At 41.8% G+C, this 18,076-nt stretch overlaps 1 protein-coding gene across 6 annotated transcripts in view; it reads left to right on the top strand.

Annotated features, from left to right (window-relative positions):
- Positions 1-1,942: 1,942 nt before the first annotated feature.
- Positions 1,943-18,076, top strand: part of baiap2b (BAR/IMD domain containing adaptor protein 2b) — a 72,059-nt gene continuing 55,925 nt past the window's right edge. For 2 of the 6 annotated variants that reach the window (XM_051417023.1, XM_051417020.1), the window contains exon 1: positions 1,945-2,251. In XM_051417023.1, coding sequence (XP_051272983.1) covers positions 2,177-2,251 — 75 coding nt within the window. In that variant the 5' untranslated portion in view covers positions 1,945-2,176. Of the gene's footprint in view, positions 2,252-18,076 lie in introns of all 6 variants that reach the window. The other 4 variants (XM_051417026.1, XM_051417024.1, XM_051417022.1 and 1 more) reach the window with 3 other exon arrangements.

The raw sequence follows: 18,076 nt of genomic DNA, 5'->3' as shown, positions 1-18,076 counted from the left end.
TGTTGCAGAACACAAAAGGCGAGACAGTCCTCTCTTCACACGGGTCCAGGTTATCTTCTGCCTTTGTCTCTTTTTTTTGTGAAGTCTCGTTCAAAGGCCTTTCAGATTGTGATGTGTTAAATGTGTGGGATTCCCCAACCCACCATTACGAGGCTTTGACATCCAAGAAAAATGTGGCGCCATCCCACTCATACCGAGCAGAGCCCACTCAGCCAAAAGGAGAGGAGCCACACAAATATAGAGCAGGGTAAAAACAACACATGATGAGCAGTTACAGTTATGACCAGGTATGTTAAATAGTGTGAGAAAAACACAGGTGGAAGGTCTGAGCTACAGGTAACATATTCCTGAAGTACACAGTCTGAGCTACAGGTAACATATTCCTGAAGTACACAGTCTGAGCTACAGGTAACATATTCCTGAAGTACACAGTCTGAGCTACAGGTAACATATTCCTGAAGTACACAGCCTGAGCTACAGGTAACATATTCCTGAAGTACACAGCCTGAGCTACAGGTAACATATTCCTGAAGTACACAGCCTGAGCTACAGGTAACATATTCCTGAAGGTAAAGGTACCACAGTGGGAATATGATGGACATGTCCCAGGGATCTGATGTGTGTGTGGACACAATCCCACTGTATAACGGGCACAGACCTTCAATCTGTGTGGAGATGCTTGCTCAGGTCTTCTGAATGGTTGTAGCAGAGGCGGCGCGTGGGCAGCGTGTGACACAGCGGAGGAGGCGTGGCTTCTTTAAATGCTATGCCGCATTCAGGGACTCATCGTAAAGATCCCTTTTGTTGTACACTTTCTGTTGCTTTTGGTTAGGGTTATTAAGGATTAATTGATAGTAATAATGATGTGATGATTGTGGCTCTTCGGGAGGCAGAAGGGACATTATGCAGCCTAATTAACGTTTGAAATAAATGATTATGAAAAATGATTCGATTAATTAACAGCTTCACAGAGAAAGTCCCATCCATTTCCCACCCTGCAGAAAGAGAAGATCCCCCAAAAAATAGTCTGTCCATAAAAAATCTGAAATGTGTGACTGGTGCATCTGAGAGCAAAACCGAATACAAATTTAAAAAAACTCCAGAACAGAACAGATGTTATAATAGGCTACAACAACATTCAAAAGACATGTTCACTGTCCCCTACCCATCACTGTTTAAAACACAGACAGCATCCAATCAAACCACAAGCAAGTCAAACAAAAATGACTAAAATTAGCACTAAACTTTAGCACACTATCAACATAGCGACATATAGTGACCTGAAGGGGCCAGCTCATTTATGCCCTGGTTCTCTTTAGCAGCAGGTTCATCTTACCAATGTAGCCATATTCAAATATATCTGAAATTAAAGCTGCAGGAGGGAATTTTTATGAAAATGTTTTTCGAAACTTTAACTATATCCTGACATTAGTACGAGACAGATAATCTGCGACCTGCAAGAAAACAACGAATCAGAGCCGAGAAAGATAGTTGATCTCATTCGACGGGGGGCTCAATGCAGATGCTCTAGGACCCTGGAAATAAGACTCAGCCAACAATTACCTTCAAGCCTCCAACCCAAAGCGTCTATATCTTTCCCGGCTCTGATTGGTTGTTTTTGTTCAGGCTGGATTCTTGTAAATACCATTATGACCAGTAGGAGGAACCAGAGGAACCTGATCTTTTCATAGATCAGTCTCATGTCAAGACACTGTGAAATATTTCAGCAATAATGATAAAAACTTTAAATCTTTAATTATTTATTTCATCATTACATACATAGGCACTCCTTAGTGTCCATATTTTTACTGCGGGCCTTGTTCATTGTACACAACATTTACATTTTCTATCACAGTGGGAGCCATCTCTTCGTCAGGATGCTCAGGTCGTAAGTCGCCGAACATCCCACTGCCTTTGAATGCAGCACCGCCCCTGCTGAAGTGAGTCCGCCTCTGCGCTCCAACCGAGAGGCACCGACTGACTGAGTGGCTGCGTGGGGAGCCGGTGTGGGCGCAGCGGAGGACTTTCCTATAAAAGCAGGGATCCCACGTTCAGACGAGCTCGTCTCTCTCAGTCACCGCAGACAGGAGCCGCGATTCCCCGCGAACACCTGCGTTATTTCTCCCGCCACCGGTCGGAAAATCATCTCAGCCTCACCTAAAGGAAATCTTAGTCTATGGTTCTGACTGACGCTCCTACAAGGATGTCCCGGACCGACGAGGTGCACCGTATAACGGAGAATGTCTACAAGGTAAGACGGACTGTGTTGGTAGTTTTTTTTCCTGCTGCCGCTGAGGGACACCTGCTGCACCGGTGGACGGACAGTTAGAGGACGGTGATAGAGGACAGACCTCGGATAACTTTGACTCCGTTGACCTGCCTGGTGTCTTAGCCCTTGTCTTTCCACGTTGGTATCACAGAACTGTGTTCTGTTGTGCTGTGAAGTCATTTAATGATAAAGAATTGATGTCCAGTCACCAGGAGAAAAAGATGCTGGATAACTTCAGTGTGAGACTGCCTGCTTGTGTCCAGCTCCTAGAGGTTGATGCTGCTCTACAAAGGCACTTTATTGTGTTTCTTAAATGTAGATCGATTCTTTATTCAGTCAGAGTCAAAAGCGATTCTTCAAATTTGACAAACCACAAAAAAAGTCAAATAGAATCAATTCACAGAACTGTAATCTATTAATTATCTGTGTATCAATTAGTCCACAATTGATCCTTTTAGCAGCAGTCGATCTCCCCTCTACCTCAGCTTACAATGCTTTATTTATTTTACAATAGTCATGTAAATTCCACCTGTTTCAACCCCAAACCTTTGCCCCTGGGGCAGTTCAATTCCAGTTGTTCCACACATTGCAGAGGGGAAGCTGTCACTGTACAGCTGAGCCAGACCTCATCTGTCTGAGTGAAAGCAGATCGTTATTCTATAACTGGCAATCTTCATTTAGGGTCTTTATTGGTGGTAATGACTTTATGTAGATTTCTTAAGCTGTCAGTTCTGTAGATGGATTGATACCTTCACTCAGAAACTTTACCGTTGACCCTGCTATTGGCAACCAAGCTGGAATGCCGATCTGAGTTGCTTCGACGAGTTCAATACAGTCACAGAGTCATCAGAGGTATTCTAGGGAAACTGAACGGACCACCCTGCTCATGTTGAAACTCCAGAGTCGAATGGTGACAAGCATTCAGATCCTCCATTGTTATACCCACAACAAAGCTCCTCTTCAACAGAGGCAGGCGATGGAGAGGTGTTACTCTTCACTCAGGGCAGCTCTCCAGGCGAGGTAGATTTCGGCAGCGGAAGCAAGACAAGGGTTTTCCTTTATGTGAGGAAACTTGTCACCGTTCCACACTCCTCCGCAAGAAAACGCCCAGAGAGAGCCGGAGTGCCTAAACAGGGAAGAGGTGCTGGTGGATGCAAGAGGAGAAGGGCATGTGTGCTTACTGAGCCAAAGACGTATTTAATAAGAGTTAATGGTTCCTTGTAGAAGCAGGATGGTGTAACTTGACCTGAGAATTTGTGCTATCAAGGAAATGATAGGAGTCACTTCAGATTGTGGCTGACTGTTGACTTCAGGTTACATGAAAACACACACAAACGCACCTGCTCTTTCCCTGAAAAGGCTCTAACGAGGGATCAATGGCGCACAATGAGTAGTAGTTGTGACCTGTGGGAGGTTTCTTTTGGATCGTTAGTAGCTGGAGCTGGAGAGAAACCACAGAAGAGGAGGAGGAGGAGGAGGAGGAGGAGGAGGAGGAGGAGGAGGAGGAGGAGGGAAGGTGGAGGAAGATGATGAGGAAGGAGAGTGAATGGGTGGTGATAAAATATGCAGTTTTTGTATGAAAAGTAGTGCTGAAGTGATTAGTTGATGAATGTGAAATGAATGGTGATTATTGATTGTTTGAGTCATGTAGCAAGATAAAATGAGAGACATTTTGTTTCCAGGTTGTCCAATGTGAGGATTTACTGCTCTATCTTTGTTTTATATCATTATGAAACAAGTGTCTTTGCGTTCAAGACAAGCTATTTGGAGATGCTACTGTGGGTGATGGGCATTACCATTTTCTGTCATTTTATAGACCGATCAGTTAATTGGAAGAATAAAAGACAGATTTATCAATAAAAAAATGACTGCTAATTGCAGCTGCAATGAACAGCAAAGGGAGAGAGAAGCTGTAAGACTTAGCAAGAGGAGTCCCTGCTGAAGGGTCGAGTATGAAAATGCCATCATGCAGAACTGCAGCAGTGGGGTTTCTTCCTGTCATCAGCAGGCTGCATCATTAAGGAGTCAGCAGGAGTGAGGAAAAGCAGAGCGCCGCTGCCAGTTTGACCCGCTGCTGGGTGCTGATTGTAGGAGTCTTGATGCTCGCTGGTGTGGCAGTCGGTGCTGCAGTGGTGGGTCCCCGGGGTGGTTTTGAGCCGATCCGTTGAGGTAGCGGAGCTTTGCGTGGGGCTGTGTTTAGAGAAACTAACCGGTCTTTATTAATTCATTAAAGGCCGGGAAGATGAAGAGGCCCAGAGGTGCCAGCTCCCATTTAGATAACACTCAAGTCTGTTTCTCCACTGAGGAGAGATGACAAATATCAGCTGTTAAATCAAGCAGCATCAAGGTGGGGATCGGGAACATGAATTACAGAACATAATATCACAATTAAGTGTCAAGCACAAAGTACTTAGAGGTTATAGCTCCACCAACAGTGCTTATATGTGACTTCAATGCTAGAAAATGAACTGTAGGTCTGCATCAAAATACACGTATTCGGTCTGATTGGCTGATATTGGATGTATGTTTTGAATATCTATATACCTAAATCCTGTCAGGAATTAATAGTGTATTTCACTGAAGGATGACTTGCACAAAATTGCATGTGAGTCAGAGTCAGGAGCACTGAGTTATGGCCATTTTAGCGCCACCTACAGGTGAAATAGATAGATACTTTATTTATCCCAAGGGAAATTCAAGTGCTTCCTTGCTTGCAGGTAAGTTTGTTTTCCTAAGCCAAGTTCCAAGGTGATGTCCTCAAATGTCTTGTTTGATCCATAACCCAATGATATTCAGTTTATTATCATAGAGGATTAAAGATAATATTCACATTTGAGAAGCTGAAATCAGAGAATTTGGATTTTTTTCTTTCTTAAATGACTCAAATTGATTAATCGATTATCAGTCTCATTAATGTCTTATACCAGCACTTTGAGTTGCCAAAGCGTTCGTATTTGTCAACCAGGGAATGAGTTTCAACAGTCAACTTTCCTTCCAGAATGGCTGATCCCACCTTTTATTTTATTTAATAGCTGATGACTAATCGATTAATCGTGCAGGATTGGGCGGTAGTCTATGCTCTATTAAAAAAAAAAAATCAACCTTTTTTGCACTCCTTGAGATGAAGAGGTCTGTTAGGCAGAAATTGGCAGAGCCTAAACTGAAAACATTTTTTGTTCCTTGGTTCAAGATTAATATTTGTTTTATTAAGTTGTGAGACAAAACATGAGTTGTTAAAATTGCCACATGATAATATGTCCGTCACCATATTGGCGAAAGTTTGCCTGGAGCTTTTTCAGGTTCTTGGGGAAAAAAGCTTAAACAGGTTTGTCAAAGGAGATTTGAATAATTACCCACAAAAGCTACCATTGAGCAAGGCTGTTGCAGGGCAGCTGCTATAAATGGTTACAGGAGTTGGTTATAACTGTATGAACTGAGCTTGATGACCCTTCCCTGGAAAAACAATGATTTTGTTTTCCAGCAGCTCCACATGCTGTTTGTTTTCTCTGTTTGTTAGACTGCCAGAATACAATAACTCCACAACAGAGGACCCAAGCCTTAACCCCACCGCTCTGCTGCTGAAACCAGAGATGCTGAATGTAATTTTTGGATGACTCACACTGGCGGATCCAAGTGTGTGTGTGGGCAGTGTCTCACGACTGTATCGTGTGTGTTTCGCCTGTTTGTCAGCACCCATACTGTACTGTAGAGTGGCTGGCACTGTATCAGGGCTCTGTAATCATATGCAATTTCCCACCATGAAATGCAAATTATGAAAGGAATTCACCATTGGGTTGTATTGAAGCGTTGAGGGTTTAGATCCTGCCATGCTATCGTTACCCACTGATAATGTGGGTAAACAAGTTTCCTCAGGTTGTTGTGGTTGCTGAACAAGCACCATCTGTATGTTTGTTCAGGAGTGTATTCAGCCGAGCGTTGTAGTCCCAACAGTGCTTCAGGCTCTGTTTTGTTGAATGAAGCTCGAATGTCAGGGCGAGGCTGCTTTTCAGATTGAGTTTGATGTGTTTGATGGATGGAGTGGATTGTCGAGAGATCAGCTGGGCAATTGATTGACTTGTCGTGCTTTCTTTGTACTGTGTATGTATTTGTGCGTCCTACCTTCTACACATCCTGTCCTCCAGCTCATCATGGATAATCTTGGTGCTTTCCAAGGCTCGATGGTATCAGGTGTGGTTGATATTGATTAAAATTGTCGATTATGGTGTATGGAAATGGGCCAGTCACAATAATTACATTATCGACTTATCGTAAGATGTATAATTACTGTCACAATATCGACCTATCATTTAAAAATGTCACAATTTTTCAACATTCAACATTTTAGACGACACGATGCCAGAATAAACAGCAGGCTTTTCCCTCCCATTAGGCAACTTTATTGCCTGTTCAGGGATTAATGACTCTATAGCCTACCGCTGTGCCAAATGTTTAATACTTATTTAAAATGTACTTTTGTTAACAGCACCTGAGAGACCATTTTATTTATTGTTTAGGTTGCATGGCTTTGTTTTTGTTTTATTTATCGAGGATAATTGAATTTTTTTTTTTACATTCCAATTCCAGTGACTTAATATTCTTATGGATTAAAAGCTCATTGCTCTTTGAAACAGTGTTCTTGCATTATCATTATGAACTTGGCATAAAATGGTCTTAAAAGGAAAAGGAAATCTTTATTAGCAATTTACATGGGTATTGTGAAATGTTGTGAAAGTCAATGAACTGATCAGATTGGGAATGTCCATTTTTGGTGAATTCAGTGGATTAAATGCACAAAACCCAACATTTTGATAAAGCAGCCCTGCTTACTGAGTTGAAGCATTGACCTTTGATTTATCAAAAAATTTAATAATAATAATTATAATCTAAGCTCTGGAAATTTAGGATGGGCATTTTTCACTATCATCCTGACATTTGCAAAACCGTATAGGAAAGAAAACAAAACGTACTGTAAATGATGTAAATAAGTTGTATGTAAAAGTGTTCAGCTTGTTCTCGGGGCAGTAGTTATTTCTATTCACTGTCCCCTATTGTTACTTACAGAAGCAGTCAATTTATGTGTCGATCTCTTCCTAAAATGACGGGAATGCTCTATTAGTATTTGTATCGCTTAACTGTCACCAGGGAGCATCCTCGAGTGATTGGAATCCCTCTGTAAATATTGTCATATTTTCAAGTCCAATCTTTGCAAGACACCAGTCTATGGTAGCGCTCATGTGAAGCCAAAACTATTTGTTCTCCAGGGAAGGATTTTTGTCCAATGTGTGGGGGGTTGTGAGTAATACTACAGAACACTTTATCCCCACAGTCACACAAGCACAATCTGTTCAGGTTTTTTCTTCCCTCTTGAGCCTTTTCATTTCTTAGCCCAGTGGACAAAAACAGAATTATAGTCAATAATAGATGTTTTCCAGCTGTTTTCTCAAACATACTGTGACAGAATCTATACAGTTGTATTCTACAGTTTATATAGTCTGTACCATGATCACAGCCAGTATTTCATAAGATTTCATTGGATTGTAGTGAGGTGCCTTATCAGAGTTATTGTTGGTTTTGTGTGTTCTCCAGCTCATAAGGTTGCAGGCAGAGTGCTGCAGGTGAGAGGCAGAGCATCTGTTGGGGAAAAGATAAAGTGCAGCAGTGGATGGACTTGAGAAAGGGAGAGTTTTTTTGTCAGAAAGCTCAATCTGTATGTTTTTTCTTCCGTCTTTCACACTGTGAAAAGACGCCTTGGCGTCCTGTGCAACCTCAGTACCGACCAAGCAGATTGAGCCACTCTAGCTCGTTTTCTTTTATTCGTGTTTGAGGTCATTTGAGGTGAAACCAAGCCTCTAGTCTCTGTGCTCATGTGTAAGGAAGCATATCGAATCTAAATGCTCTACTAAGGCTGGATTTCTCCAGTGTGATTGTTTCAAACCAGTGATTTTTCCTCTCTGATTAGTCACACTGCCTTCACCTCTATTGTCTCTGTTTGAAGCTACATCGGCCGGCTTTGTGCTTCTGTCCCTGCAGAATACTGTGCCTCCTCAAGCTCCAGGCTTTGTTCTATCTCTTTGCCATGTTACTGATCTTTGGGCAGTGGCAGTGTGAGCGTCATCGTGACGCTGTCTGACAGTGTTGTGCGGTGTATGGTTGTGTTATGTAAGAGGGGAACAGTGCAGATGGGGTAAAGTGTGTTTTACTATTGCACACAGACTGCGGTTGAGTCTCTTCGTTCTCATGAACCTAATAGAACACTGTAGCTCCGATAAGTTGGCAAATAGCTGCTGAAGGAAGTAGAACATTTAGTAGCTGAAGAACCAGATGTCTTCTTGAGTTTGTTGAGACCAAAAAAGTGGAAGGAGAGTGACTATTGGTCTTGCGTTCATCAGATGGACAGAAACACGACCCAAAAATCACAGAGAGGAGCAAAGGAGGCGATAGTGAGTCACTGTAACATCCAGTCTGCCCTCAGTCAAACATGAGAAAACCAAAGAATCATTTAATGTACTTCATGCATTGTCTTTTAGCATGACTCATTTCCATCGTGGTTACTATGTGGTTATACATACATACATATACATACATATATATACTGTATAAGTAACTAGGTAGTCAACTGGTTGAACTGGCAACAGGTGTTATCACTGCATCACCTTTTATTGACAGCTGTTGTATTTCTTTGTCGCCCCTGATGTGGTGGAGCTCTGTCTGTTTCAACACTGGTTCACAGTGAGTTTAGCAAGAAGACTTTTCTCTTTCATTGCAGGGCACTGTTTAGGTGGCTAGTAGCTAGGACTAGGAATGCTTCAACATGATGTATGATCGTGCATGTTCCCCCCCCCCTTTCTATGGGAATAAGAAAAGTACAACAAAGAACAAAATGTACCCAGACATGTAAGGTGCTGTAGTCTATATTTTCACCTAGCATCCTCTGTATAGCTTACATTTCTCTTTCTATATGAATTGAATATTTGTCTTCAAGCACAGACTGGACCCAAAATCAACATCCAGAAGGCATGAGCTCAGCGGAGGTGCAGGAATATATACGGTGCTCTCCTTTATTATTTACTGCTCTGTTACAACACAGCTTTCATAGCTGTCATACAACATAACTGTTGGCATCTGCTGTGTGTGTGCAGTACGTCAGCAGCCTTTAGTACATCTGTAAGTTATCTAACTTGAGCTGGAGGGAGATCTGGGAGGAGAGGTGGAGGCTGTCGGGGAGCGGGTGGTTGGCAGAGGATGAAAGGAAAGTTACTGGGACAGATCTCCAAAGAGAGACAGAGGATGGAACAGAGTAAATGGAAGCGGCGTGAGGAGACAAGAATGTGGATCTACTATTATTTCTGACTCTAATTAGACTGAAATTAAGGGGGGAAGGGCCTGACAGGCGAGAAAAAGCAGGAATTTCCCGCTGCAGTATGTGTGTATTTGTGTGTTTAATTGGAGATGTTGCTGTAGAGTGACATTTAATCTGCAATCTGAGGTTAGAAAGGGAAAAGGAGGGATAATGAGGTGTGCTCACGGGAGTTAAAGCCAAGATGCACCATTATGTCACCGCTGCACTAGGCTGCAGCCTTTCGATTCCTGCATGCTGTAAAGCACATCCTGGCACACGTGCAGATACTCCCTCTGTGCCTCGTGTCTTTGCTCAGGAAATGTTGCCACTCTTTTTTTATTTTTGAAATCCTAACCTTGCTAGTGATATTTGTGAATGAACATGTGAACATATGCCCGTTCACATGTACGTTTGGAAATGTGTGTAGACCAAATGAGATGCGTCACGCTGAGGCGATGATGATGATGATCACCTTCTCTCATGTGATGGTGGTGGAGACTTCCTCGCTCCCTCCTGTCACCTACTCGCTCTCGCCTCGCCCACCACCCCGTCAGCTTTCCCTTGGTATGAGCCGAACGTGAGGTGAATAAAGATGGGTTGCCCTGTCACGGGGGGGAATTCCAGCACTCCCCTATATGGCAGCGGAAGTGCCCCCCTCCCTCCTGTCTCCTTCTAAAGCTGCATCTGTGGAATAGGGGGCGCTGACTCTGCCTCTGCTCGCCTGCACACAGATAAGAGCTCATCTGAAAGGGAAATTGGCTGAGTTCTCACACACTCATACACACACAGCAGATAGACACTGAATTTCCATCTCCTGAGGGCGTTGAAGCAGTGCGGCTTTAGCGTGGTGATTGTCACACTGACTGAGCAGAAGCAAATAATGTCCATTTCCTGGGAAACAGAATAATGAGGGACAGCAGCAAAACACTAATGGACATAATGTATACACATCAGCTTATCAAATACAGTTTATAATGCAGTGTGGATCTCTACATTAGCAACAATGTTCTCCACAAATTTTTTTGCATAATGAATCTGTGTATCTTTGGGTGTGTGTGCATCTTATGACAAAGTGAGGTCCATTTACAACATATTTGCACTTAAAAAGCACACAAATGTGTTAATATTAGAAAATATTTGGAAATATTCAATCTGGATGGGCACCAAAAAATAATGACTTGTTTCTTGGTCCAACGTTCTACCAGGTTCAATTTAAATCTGTTACTTCTGGCTCACTTAACAAACAGACAAACAGGATTGAAAACATAACCTCCTCGTTGCGATAAATAGTAGTTTCAAGCTTTTCTTGAAATGTATAAAATATTGAGTATACATTCACAAGTAATCTATATTCTTTCAACTTTGTGTTGTTTGATGATTTCACCTATGGAGATGTTTGAGGGTTCTTCTGCATCCATGCTTTGCTGCAGGGCTGCCTGGAGGCATCTGCAACAAGCTGCTCTCAGTAATAAGCTCTGATTGAGCGGGTGAAATGTAACCTCAGCCTACATTACATTAAGAACATGTGCTTTCCCTTTGCCTGATAGCTTCATTTATATTGCAACATTTTCTCCTCATTTTGTTAAAGCTGTAAGCTGGTTATACTTATGGTTACATAATATATTAATAAATTCATGAAAGAAAGATGACTGGTTGAGTTGAAGCTATCAGCAACATCCATTCTGATCCCTTTTTACTGTTTGGAAAGTTTCCTGTCAAGGATCGTGAGAATAAAAACACCTTTCTGTTTATCAGTAGACATTTGTGATAAAGCACACAGTAGAACAAAACAGTAGGGCGTGTGGAATGTGGCTTTAACCAAAGAAATGCCTTTGCTGAACCATTGAGTAAGATAATACAGCGCACACACGTTTTGTTAGAACTGATGTATCCTGTCATATAATTGGATTATTAAGTTGTTATTTGGATTTGATGTGTTTCATACACAGAAAAGGGTGAAATTAAGTCCCATGTACCAAAGAACATTTCTGAATATAATAAAAAAATAAATAAAAATCAGCTCAGGTGTAGATAAAATCCATACATCTTTTTACGTAGGTCCTTGCTGAATAAAACAGCACTATTGGAAGCAGAGTATGTGTGTTTGTTCAGGACATTAACCTGTGCTGTTTGATTGAAAACGTCATGTGGTGTCTGCAAATTGCTTCTGTGCTGTACTGATGAGTGTTTATACACCAGCTGACACTTGTACACGTTGAGAAATGGCAGTGTGGTGGCAGGTTATGGAGAGGGGATGTCATACACACACACACAAACACATACACGCACACAGTAAAACTTGATGACAAGGGGTCACCTTGACTTGTGAGTGGTAGCCAAACACACCCCAGCGCCGCACGAGCCCAGCCCGTTTCCAGGGCGACCACCTGGAGTAAATGACCTTTCCTGTGTGTGTGCGTATAATCTGGTTAACCTCCATATCCCGACCAGTTCACACACGACTAACAGAAGGGGAACAAAGGGTGAACTGTGCTTATCAACACTGAAACTATTGACTTTGTGGTGATTACAGTGATGTTTTTTCGGTGGGTTGGAGGGTGGCGGTCCACAAGCATCCTGTAGAGACGGATTTTATATGTGACTGACTGACCTTCACATGATGTCACCTCCTGCAGTCACAGCGTCGAATCCTCTGTGTTGAGAGGAGGACGTGACCTTAGTTTTAGTCAGTGTGGAGGAACAGAATACAGACTAAGACCCATTTATTAAGCTGGTGTCAGTACTTCATTAAATATCCTTATGATATCTTATCACAGAAGCTGTTCTTGACCACAGAAGAGAAAAAACTTGAACCCTGCAGCAGTGATGTTAGTGGACCTTATCTGTGGAGACTTTTGTAGTCTTGTCAAAGCCATAGGCTGTATAAATAAAACTGGACATAGTCTCTGTGATCCATATGTTTCTGAAGAGCCGTTGTGAAGCTCAGTGTGGTCGGCTCTGGTTGTCGACCAGCAGTTGTCTTTGCAGTGCTGTAAAATTGGGTCTTTTTAATATGGCGGCTTATGGAGATTGACTTCCCTTTGCAACCAGCCTCAAGTGGCTGTTCGAGGAACTGCAGTTTTTCGCACTTCCACTTAATTTTACAGCCACAGAGGTTGTGATGTGGTTTTAGAGCTGTATCTCCTAGGCTAGAATGTATGGACGCCCTAAAACACATTGCCTTTGTACAATGACTATACTGTATATTTCAGCGTGTCTTTAGGACCTGTTTCACATGGAAATACATGGACAATGCTGTTGAAACACCTTGTCATCTGAAAAAAACCTAATGCACTGTAGCCGTAATGTTAACTTAATCCTCTGACTTGCAAATCACAAAATCAGTGCTTCCTGGTTCTTGCCTTTTAACAAACCTTACACTGAGTGAAGGTTAAATTGTTGATAGAAGAAAGCTTTTTTCAGTGGCCATATTATAAATAGAAACGTGAATCCATTGCCTGTTATTTAAACTTTTTTCTTCTCTTTCTGTCTTTGTGTCCACCTGGTGTGTCCCTCCCTCCTTGCTGGGGTTGCCAGGTCCCTTCTTGCTGGTTAATCTGTTTGGCAGCGAGTGGCGCAGCAGGTTCTAATGGTGCCACATGGTTGGCTCGGCTTTACAGTAATTTACGCCCCGACATGATATGAACCTGCTGCTGTTTATGTAGGCTCTGACTCACCCCACACACTCGTCTCCTGCCGCCAACTCACACACACTCACTCACTCACACACACATGCACACAGACTGCCTCCCCTTCACCATCGTGGCAGAGCCAGCTAGGTCACAATGTTCTTTATGCTGCTTGTTTTCTTACTTTTGTTCTCTCAGGTGTTTAGTTGTTAGTTTGCTTACCTGTGTGGTAACTGTGGGATACAGTGACATATTTTTTCCATTTTGGTTTTACTAATTAGAGTTTAGTAAGGGATTGAGTACTTTGAGTACTACTTGGCTACAATTGTTTACACCAGAGTACGTTTTTAATGTGTGTGTTAGTCTTTATTCGTTTGAATGCTCCTGAACTTGTCATAAACACTACAGAGAAATGCCTCCCTTGTTCCATTATTAATAGCTTGTATAACCTCTGGCTCTGTTCCACATCACTCATCTATCATGGGACATGATGTCCATGTGCTGCCATGTTGCTCTGATAGATCTATTAACCTTGGTGTTGAGGGCTAGCTGCTACCTATTCAGTCTCCCTCTCCTCGCATTGGCCATCTGTTATAAGCATGGTAACAGTGAAATACCACTGGATTTGTTTTATGGGAAATATACTGTCTTTATGGACCATGCATCACAGAGTGTAATGTAAAACCAATGTGTTGATCCTGACACGCAGGGTAGACAAGAGAGTACAATTACAATCCACAGGATCGTTTTCTCAGGATAAAGATATGTTTTCAGGCTATGAACTTAGAAGTTCTTTGACACACTGTAAAACTGGTTTAGATGCAGGAAACCAGAGATGCTTTACAGTCAACAAAGACAGCTTTTCATTTTTTTTATTAAATTAATGGGGCCGATGTCTCTGACCAGATGTACTCGCTAATAACACCTCTCAAACAAGACTGTACCAAGATGTGTATTGTAAACCAGGTACTTTGACTTCCAGAGCAGCAATGGCCAATTGTGTTCACACACAAATTCTGCTTCCAGCTACATTAGTATCTGTTTCCTTCACAGTCAGATTTTAACAATGTTAACAATTCCAACTGAATTAGAGAATTTGAATCAGACAAATTATCCATTACTATTATTCCTAGTAGCACATCGCCACGTTTCCATTGCAGGAACTTTCCCCAGGGAGTAGGAACCTTTTGGAGGTTTCTAATTTAAGTTTCCCTGGTCATTACTTTACCCCCACAAAGTCCCTGGTCAGAGCGTAGTACGGCTGGGAGAGTGGCTTGCAGCATGAAAATGCAACGACGGTTGCTGTGGTTTGCATCCCAAAACAGAAGGCAGATCAGAAAATGGCCATATTACGGTCGTACATTTTTGGAATTGTCATATGGGTAGTTTGCCTGTGCCAAATGACCATATGATGGACTCATGCTCAATAAACCAGATTTGACAGGAAACCACAGCAACAGACCTTCACACCTAAACAACAAAGAGACAATACATTGTTACACACACACACAAAAGAAAAACAAAACAACAATCACAGGCCCAAATCCTCATCTCCACTGCAGAAACTGATGCTACATGGCAGCCAGTCCTGCCTGCCAGCGCAGTGCACTTGGAACAACTACACACACAGATAAACACACGAGCATTTAAACACAAACACAATTATATTCCAGAGTTTTACTTGTACACACACACACACCTTTTTTCACACTCTGGAGCTTCCAGACTGAACCTCTGCCTCACCGACCAGCCAAAATGTCCTTTGGAGAGACGAAGAGAATCTTGCTTTTTTTTCCTTGTGAGGATAAATATTTCAGTTGCTGGCCAGACTAACAACATGTCAGTGTGAGATGGATTGTACTCCTCTGAAGTCCTGTGTGTGTGTGTGTGTGTGTGTGTGTGTGTGTGTGTGTGTGTGTGTGTGTGTGTGTGTGTGTGTGTGTGTGTGTGTGTGTGTGTGTGTGTGTGTGTGTGTGTGTGTGTGTGTGTGTGTGTGTGTGTGTGTGTGTGTGTGTGTGTGTGTGACTGGGCTCGTGTTTCTATTTTGATGCTCACATTTGATTTTCAGGCTGAAACTGAGGATGATTTTATTTATTATTTTGCTGATTATTTTTATTTCAGTTGTATAAAATGTGAAGAGATTGGCCATCATGACATGCTTGTTTTGTCCAACCAACAGTCCAAAACCTGAAAAATATAAAATTTATGAAAATGTAAAAGGGAAAAAAAACATCAAATCTTCAAATTTCAGTGCTCAGTTTTTATTTTCTTTTAATAATCAATTCCATTAACTGACATGTCATATTAGCACTTTTTATTGCTTATATAAATATGGAAAAATAAATAATAAATAATTTTCTTTAAGCTGCCAAATGTGACTAGTGTGTATGCACTAAACCAGCAGGGAAATATTTTATTTAACTATTATTTAATTAAAGTTAGCTCAATGAGATTGACTATTCTTGTCATAGGTGTCACTGGTTATCTAGACAGTTATGGAATATCATACAGAAACCCCTGATAGTAAATTTTTATCAAATACGGGTTGGTGGCCTGACGCGTATCAGTTTGGAGGTCCTTGGACCACAACGCTTGAAAACCACCGCTTTAGATATCTTGACAACAACTTGTAGACACACTTCTCCCTCAGAAGGTTAATTTCACTTTGGTCTTCTAATTATTTGTATAAAATCTTCCCTGTGGAATCACTGATATGCTTCATGGTAGATTTCAAAGTGTTCAGTGATTAGCTCCGCTGTGGCATTTAGTCTGCTCCTGTCAGGGAGCCAGGACATTAAAAATGCTGCATTGGTTACGCTGTATCTGCATAATGGTTTGATAAAAACAGTGTATCATCTTTGGGTAGAATCTTACTCAGATCAGTTAACAGAAATATCTGAGTATCTTTATCACTGTTTGGATCTAGGTGACTGATTCAACAAAGCAGAAGATAATGTACCATTTGTTATTATGCTGGTACTTCCAGATAACATTCACTTTTGTTGAGAGATGAAGCACATTCATGAGAGCATTTCCCCAACGCTGCAACGTGATAAGACAATCCCTGTATTGTTATTGAGTTTTGGCATTCAATCGGGGAGGTGATTAGCGAGTCAATTAAAACACATGACCGAAGCACACGGGCAAAGTGAGACAAAGCAGTGTTTGCTCTGTAATCCCTCTCATTTCCCATGCACTCAAATATGGTCTTTCATTCAGTGGAATGCTAATCAGCCTCAGTCCCTGTAGCTGAAGGAACAAGCTCAGCTGATTGAGTGTGGATTAAGCCAGGACCGGCCAAGTTAATGATCCTATTAAATTATCCCCTAAACCGTATGAGTATGTTGTGACGAAGGCGCGAAAATGAGTTCATCATTAGCATGTGCAGGGGAGCACTGATGGTGATTGACAGGTGCAGTCTGTTTCTGCGAAGAAAGTTCTACTGTGGACGTTATTCACAGTTATAATATGGTATTACTCTGTGCAGACATTTGTGGCTGAAACACATTGCACTTTGTTTCCCCGTTTCCAGTCTTAATGCTAAGCTAAACTAATATAAAGTAATCTCCTACTGGCTTGAGCTTCATATTTAACATACAGACCTGAGAGTGGTATTGATCTTCACAGTTTAACTCAAGTATTTCTAAACCTGGGCCCTATTTTTTTTCTTTCTTCTTTTTTTTTTGTGTTTAAATAACTAATGGGTACAAAAAGTTTTGAAACTGGTCCAGTAGGTCACCTCAACTGGCAGCGGTGAAATGAGCTGCAACGTAACCTCCTGTCAAAGCGTGTCCACTAAAAGTGCTTGTTTTTGCCACTGACTGGATTAAAAAGATAGATTTAAAGGGATGTTAAAAAACCAAAGTCACACAGTAACACACAGGAACTCACCGATTGAGGCGGCGGTAGACTGGAAACTCCCATGTTCTGCGATGTAAAATTGCTTTTTTTGTCAAAGGAGTCTGGTGTCTTTGAAGGGAGCAATATAACAGCTTCAGTTACCTGTCGGAAAGGGCTGTCTGAAAATGTCTATCTCTGTAGGGATCCTTTCCATAATGCCATCAGACACTTAGAATAGCCATCTGAGAGTGTAAATAATTGCTAATACACAGTAGGATCCCCAAATATATGAAAATAACCAAAGAACCTCTACTTTTCCTCCATTTAGTTATGATTCCATTTGGGTGAAGGGCATTACACATAGTATTTTCCATAGCCATGTTTAACGAGATGTCACCATGCTTTGAATGTAAAAAAAAAAAATTGGCTTATTTTGATGAATTTAAAAAGAGTCAAGTTGAAAACATTTATCTAATCTTATTTGTTGTGTGTGTGTGTGTGTGTGTGTGTGTGTGTGTGTGTGTGTGTTCACATGTCAGTAACTACATCTGAAACCTTGACAGTATTTTGACAACCGTACTAACTCAGTGAAAGAAATGCGACATATGAGGCCAAACCTGTCTGACAGTGATTACATAACAAACCTCATCACTCACTCGCTCACTCACAGGCATGTAAGCATTCACAAACAAGTGCGCACACACACACACACACACACACACACACACACACACACACACACACACACTTCCCAGTCCTCTCTCTGTAAATCTGTTGATTTAGACATGAGAGCTGGGCTGCTCTCCATCTTCTATATTTATTCTTTTGTTGATTGTCTTTTCTTCCTGCCAAGTGGTGGTACAGCCACGGCAATGATTACTGCTGCTGGAGCACTTCCACTTACTAGGTTTGTTCAGCAGCCGCCACCTTACGTAACAGAAAACACACCCAGAGATGGGAGCGAGGGGGCAAGAGGGAATCAGGGTATAAATAGGTTGG

This window comes from Dicentrarchus labrax, unplaced genomic scaffold (assembly GCF_905237075.1).
Source record: "Dicentrarchus labrax unplaced genomic scaffold, dlabrax2021, whole genome shotgun sequence".
Classification (NCBI taxonomy): Eukaryota; Metazoa; Chordata; class Actinopteri; family Moronidae; genus Dicentrarchus; species Dicentrarchus labrax.
The sequence above is the reverse complement of the archived record's forward strand: the minus strand, read 5'-3'. Positions and strand labels throughout refer to the sequence as shown.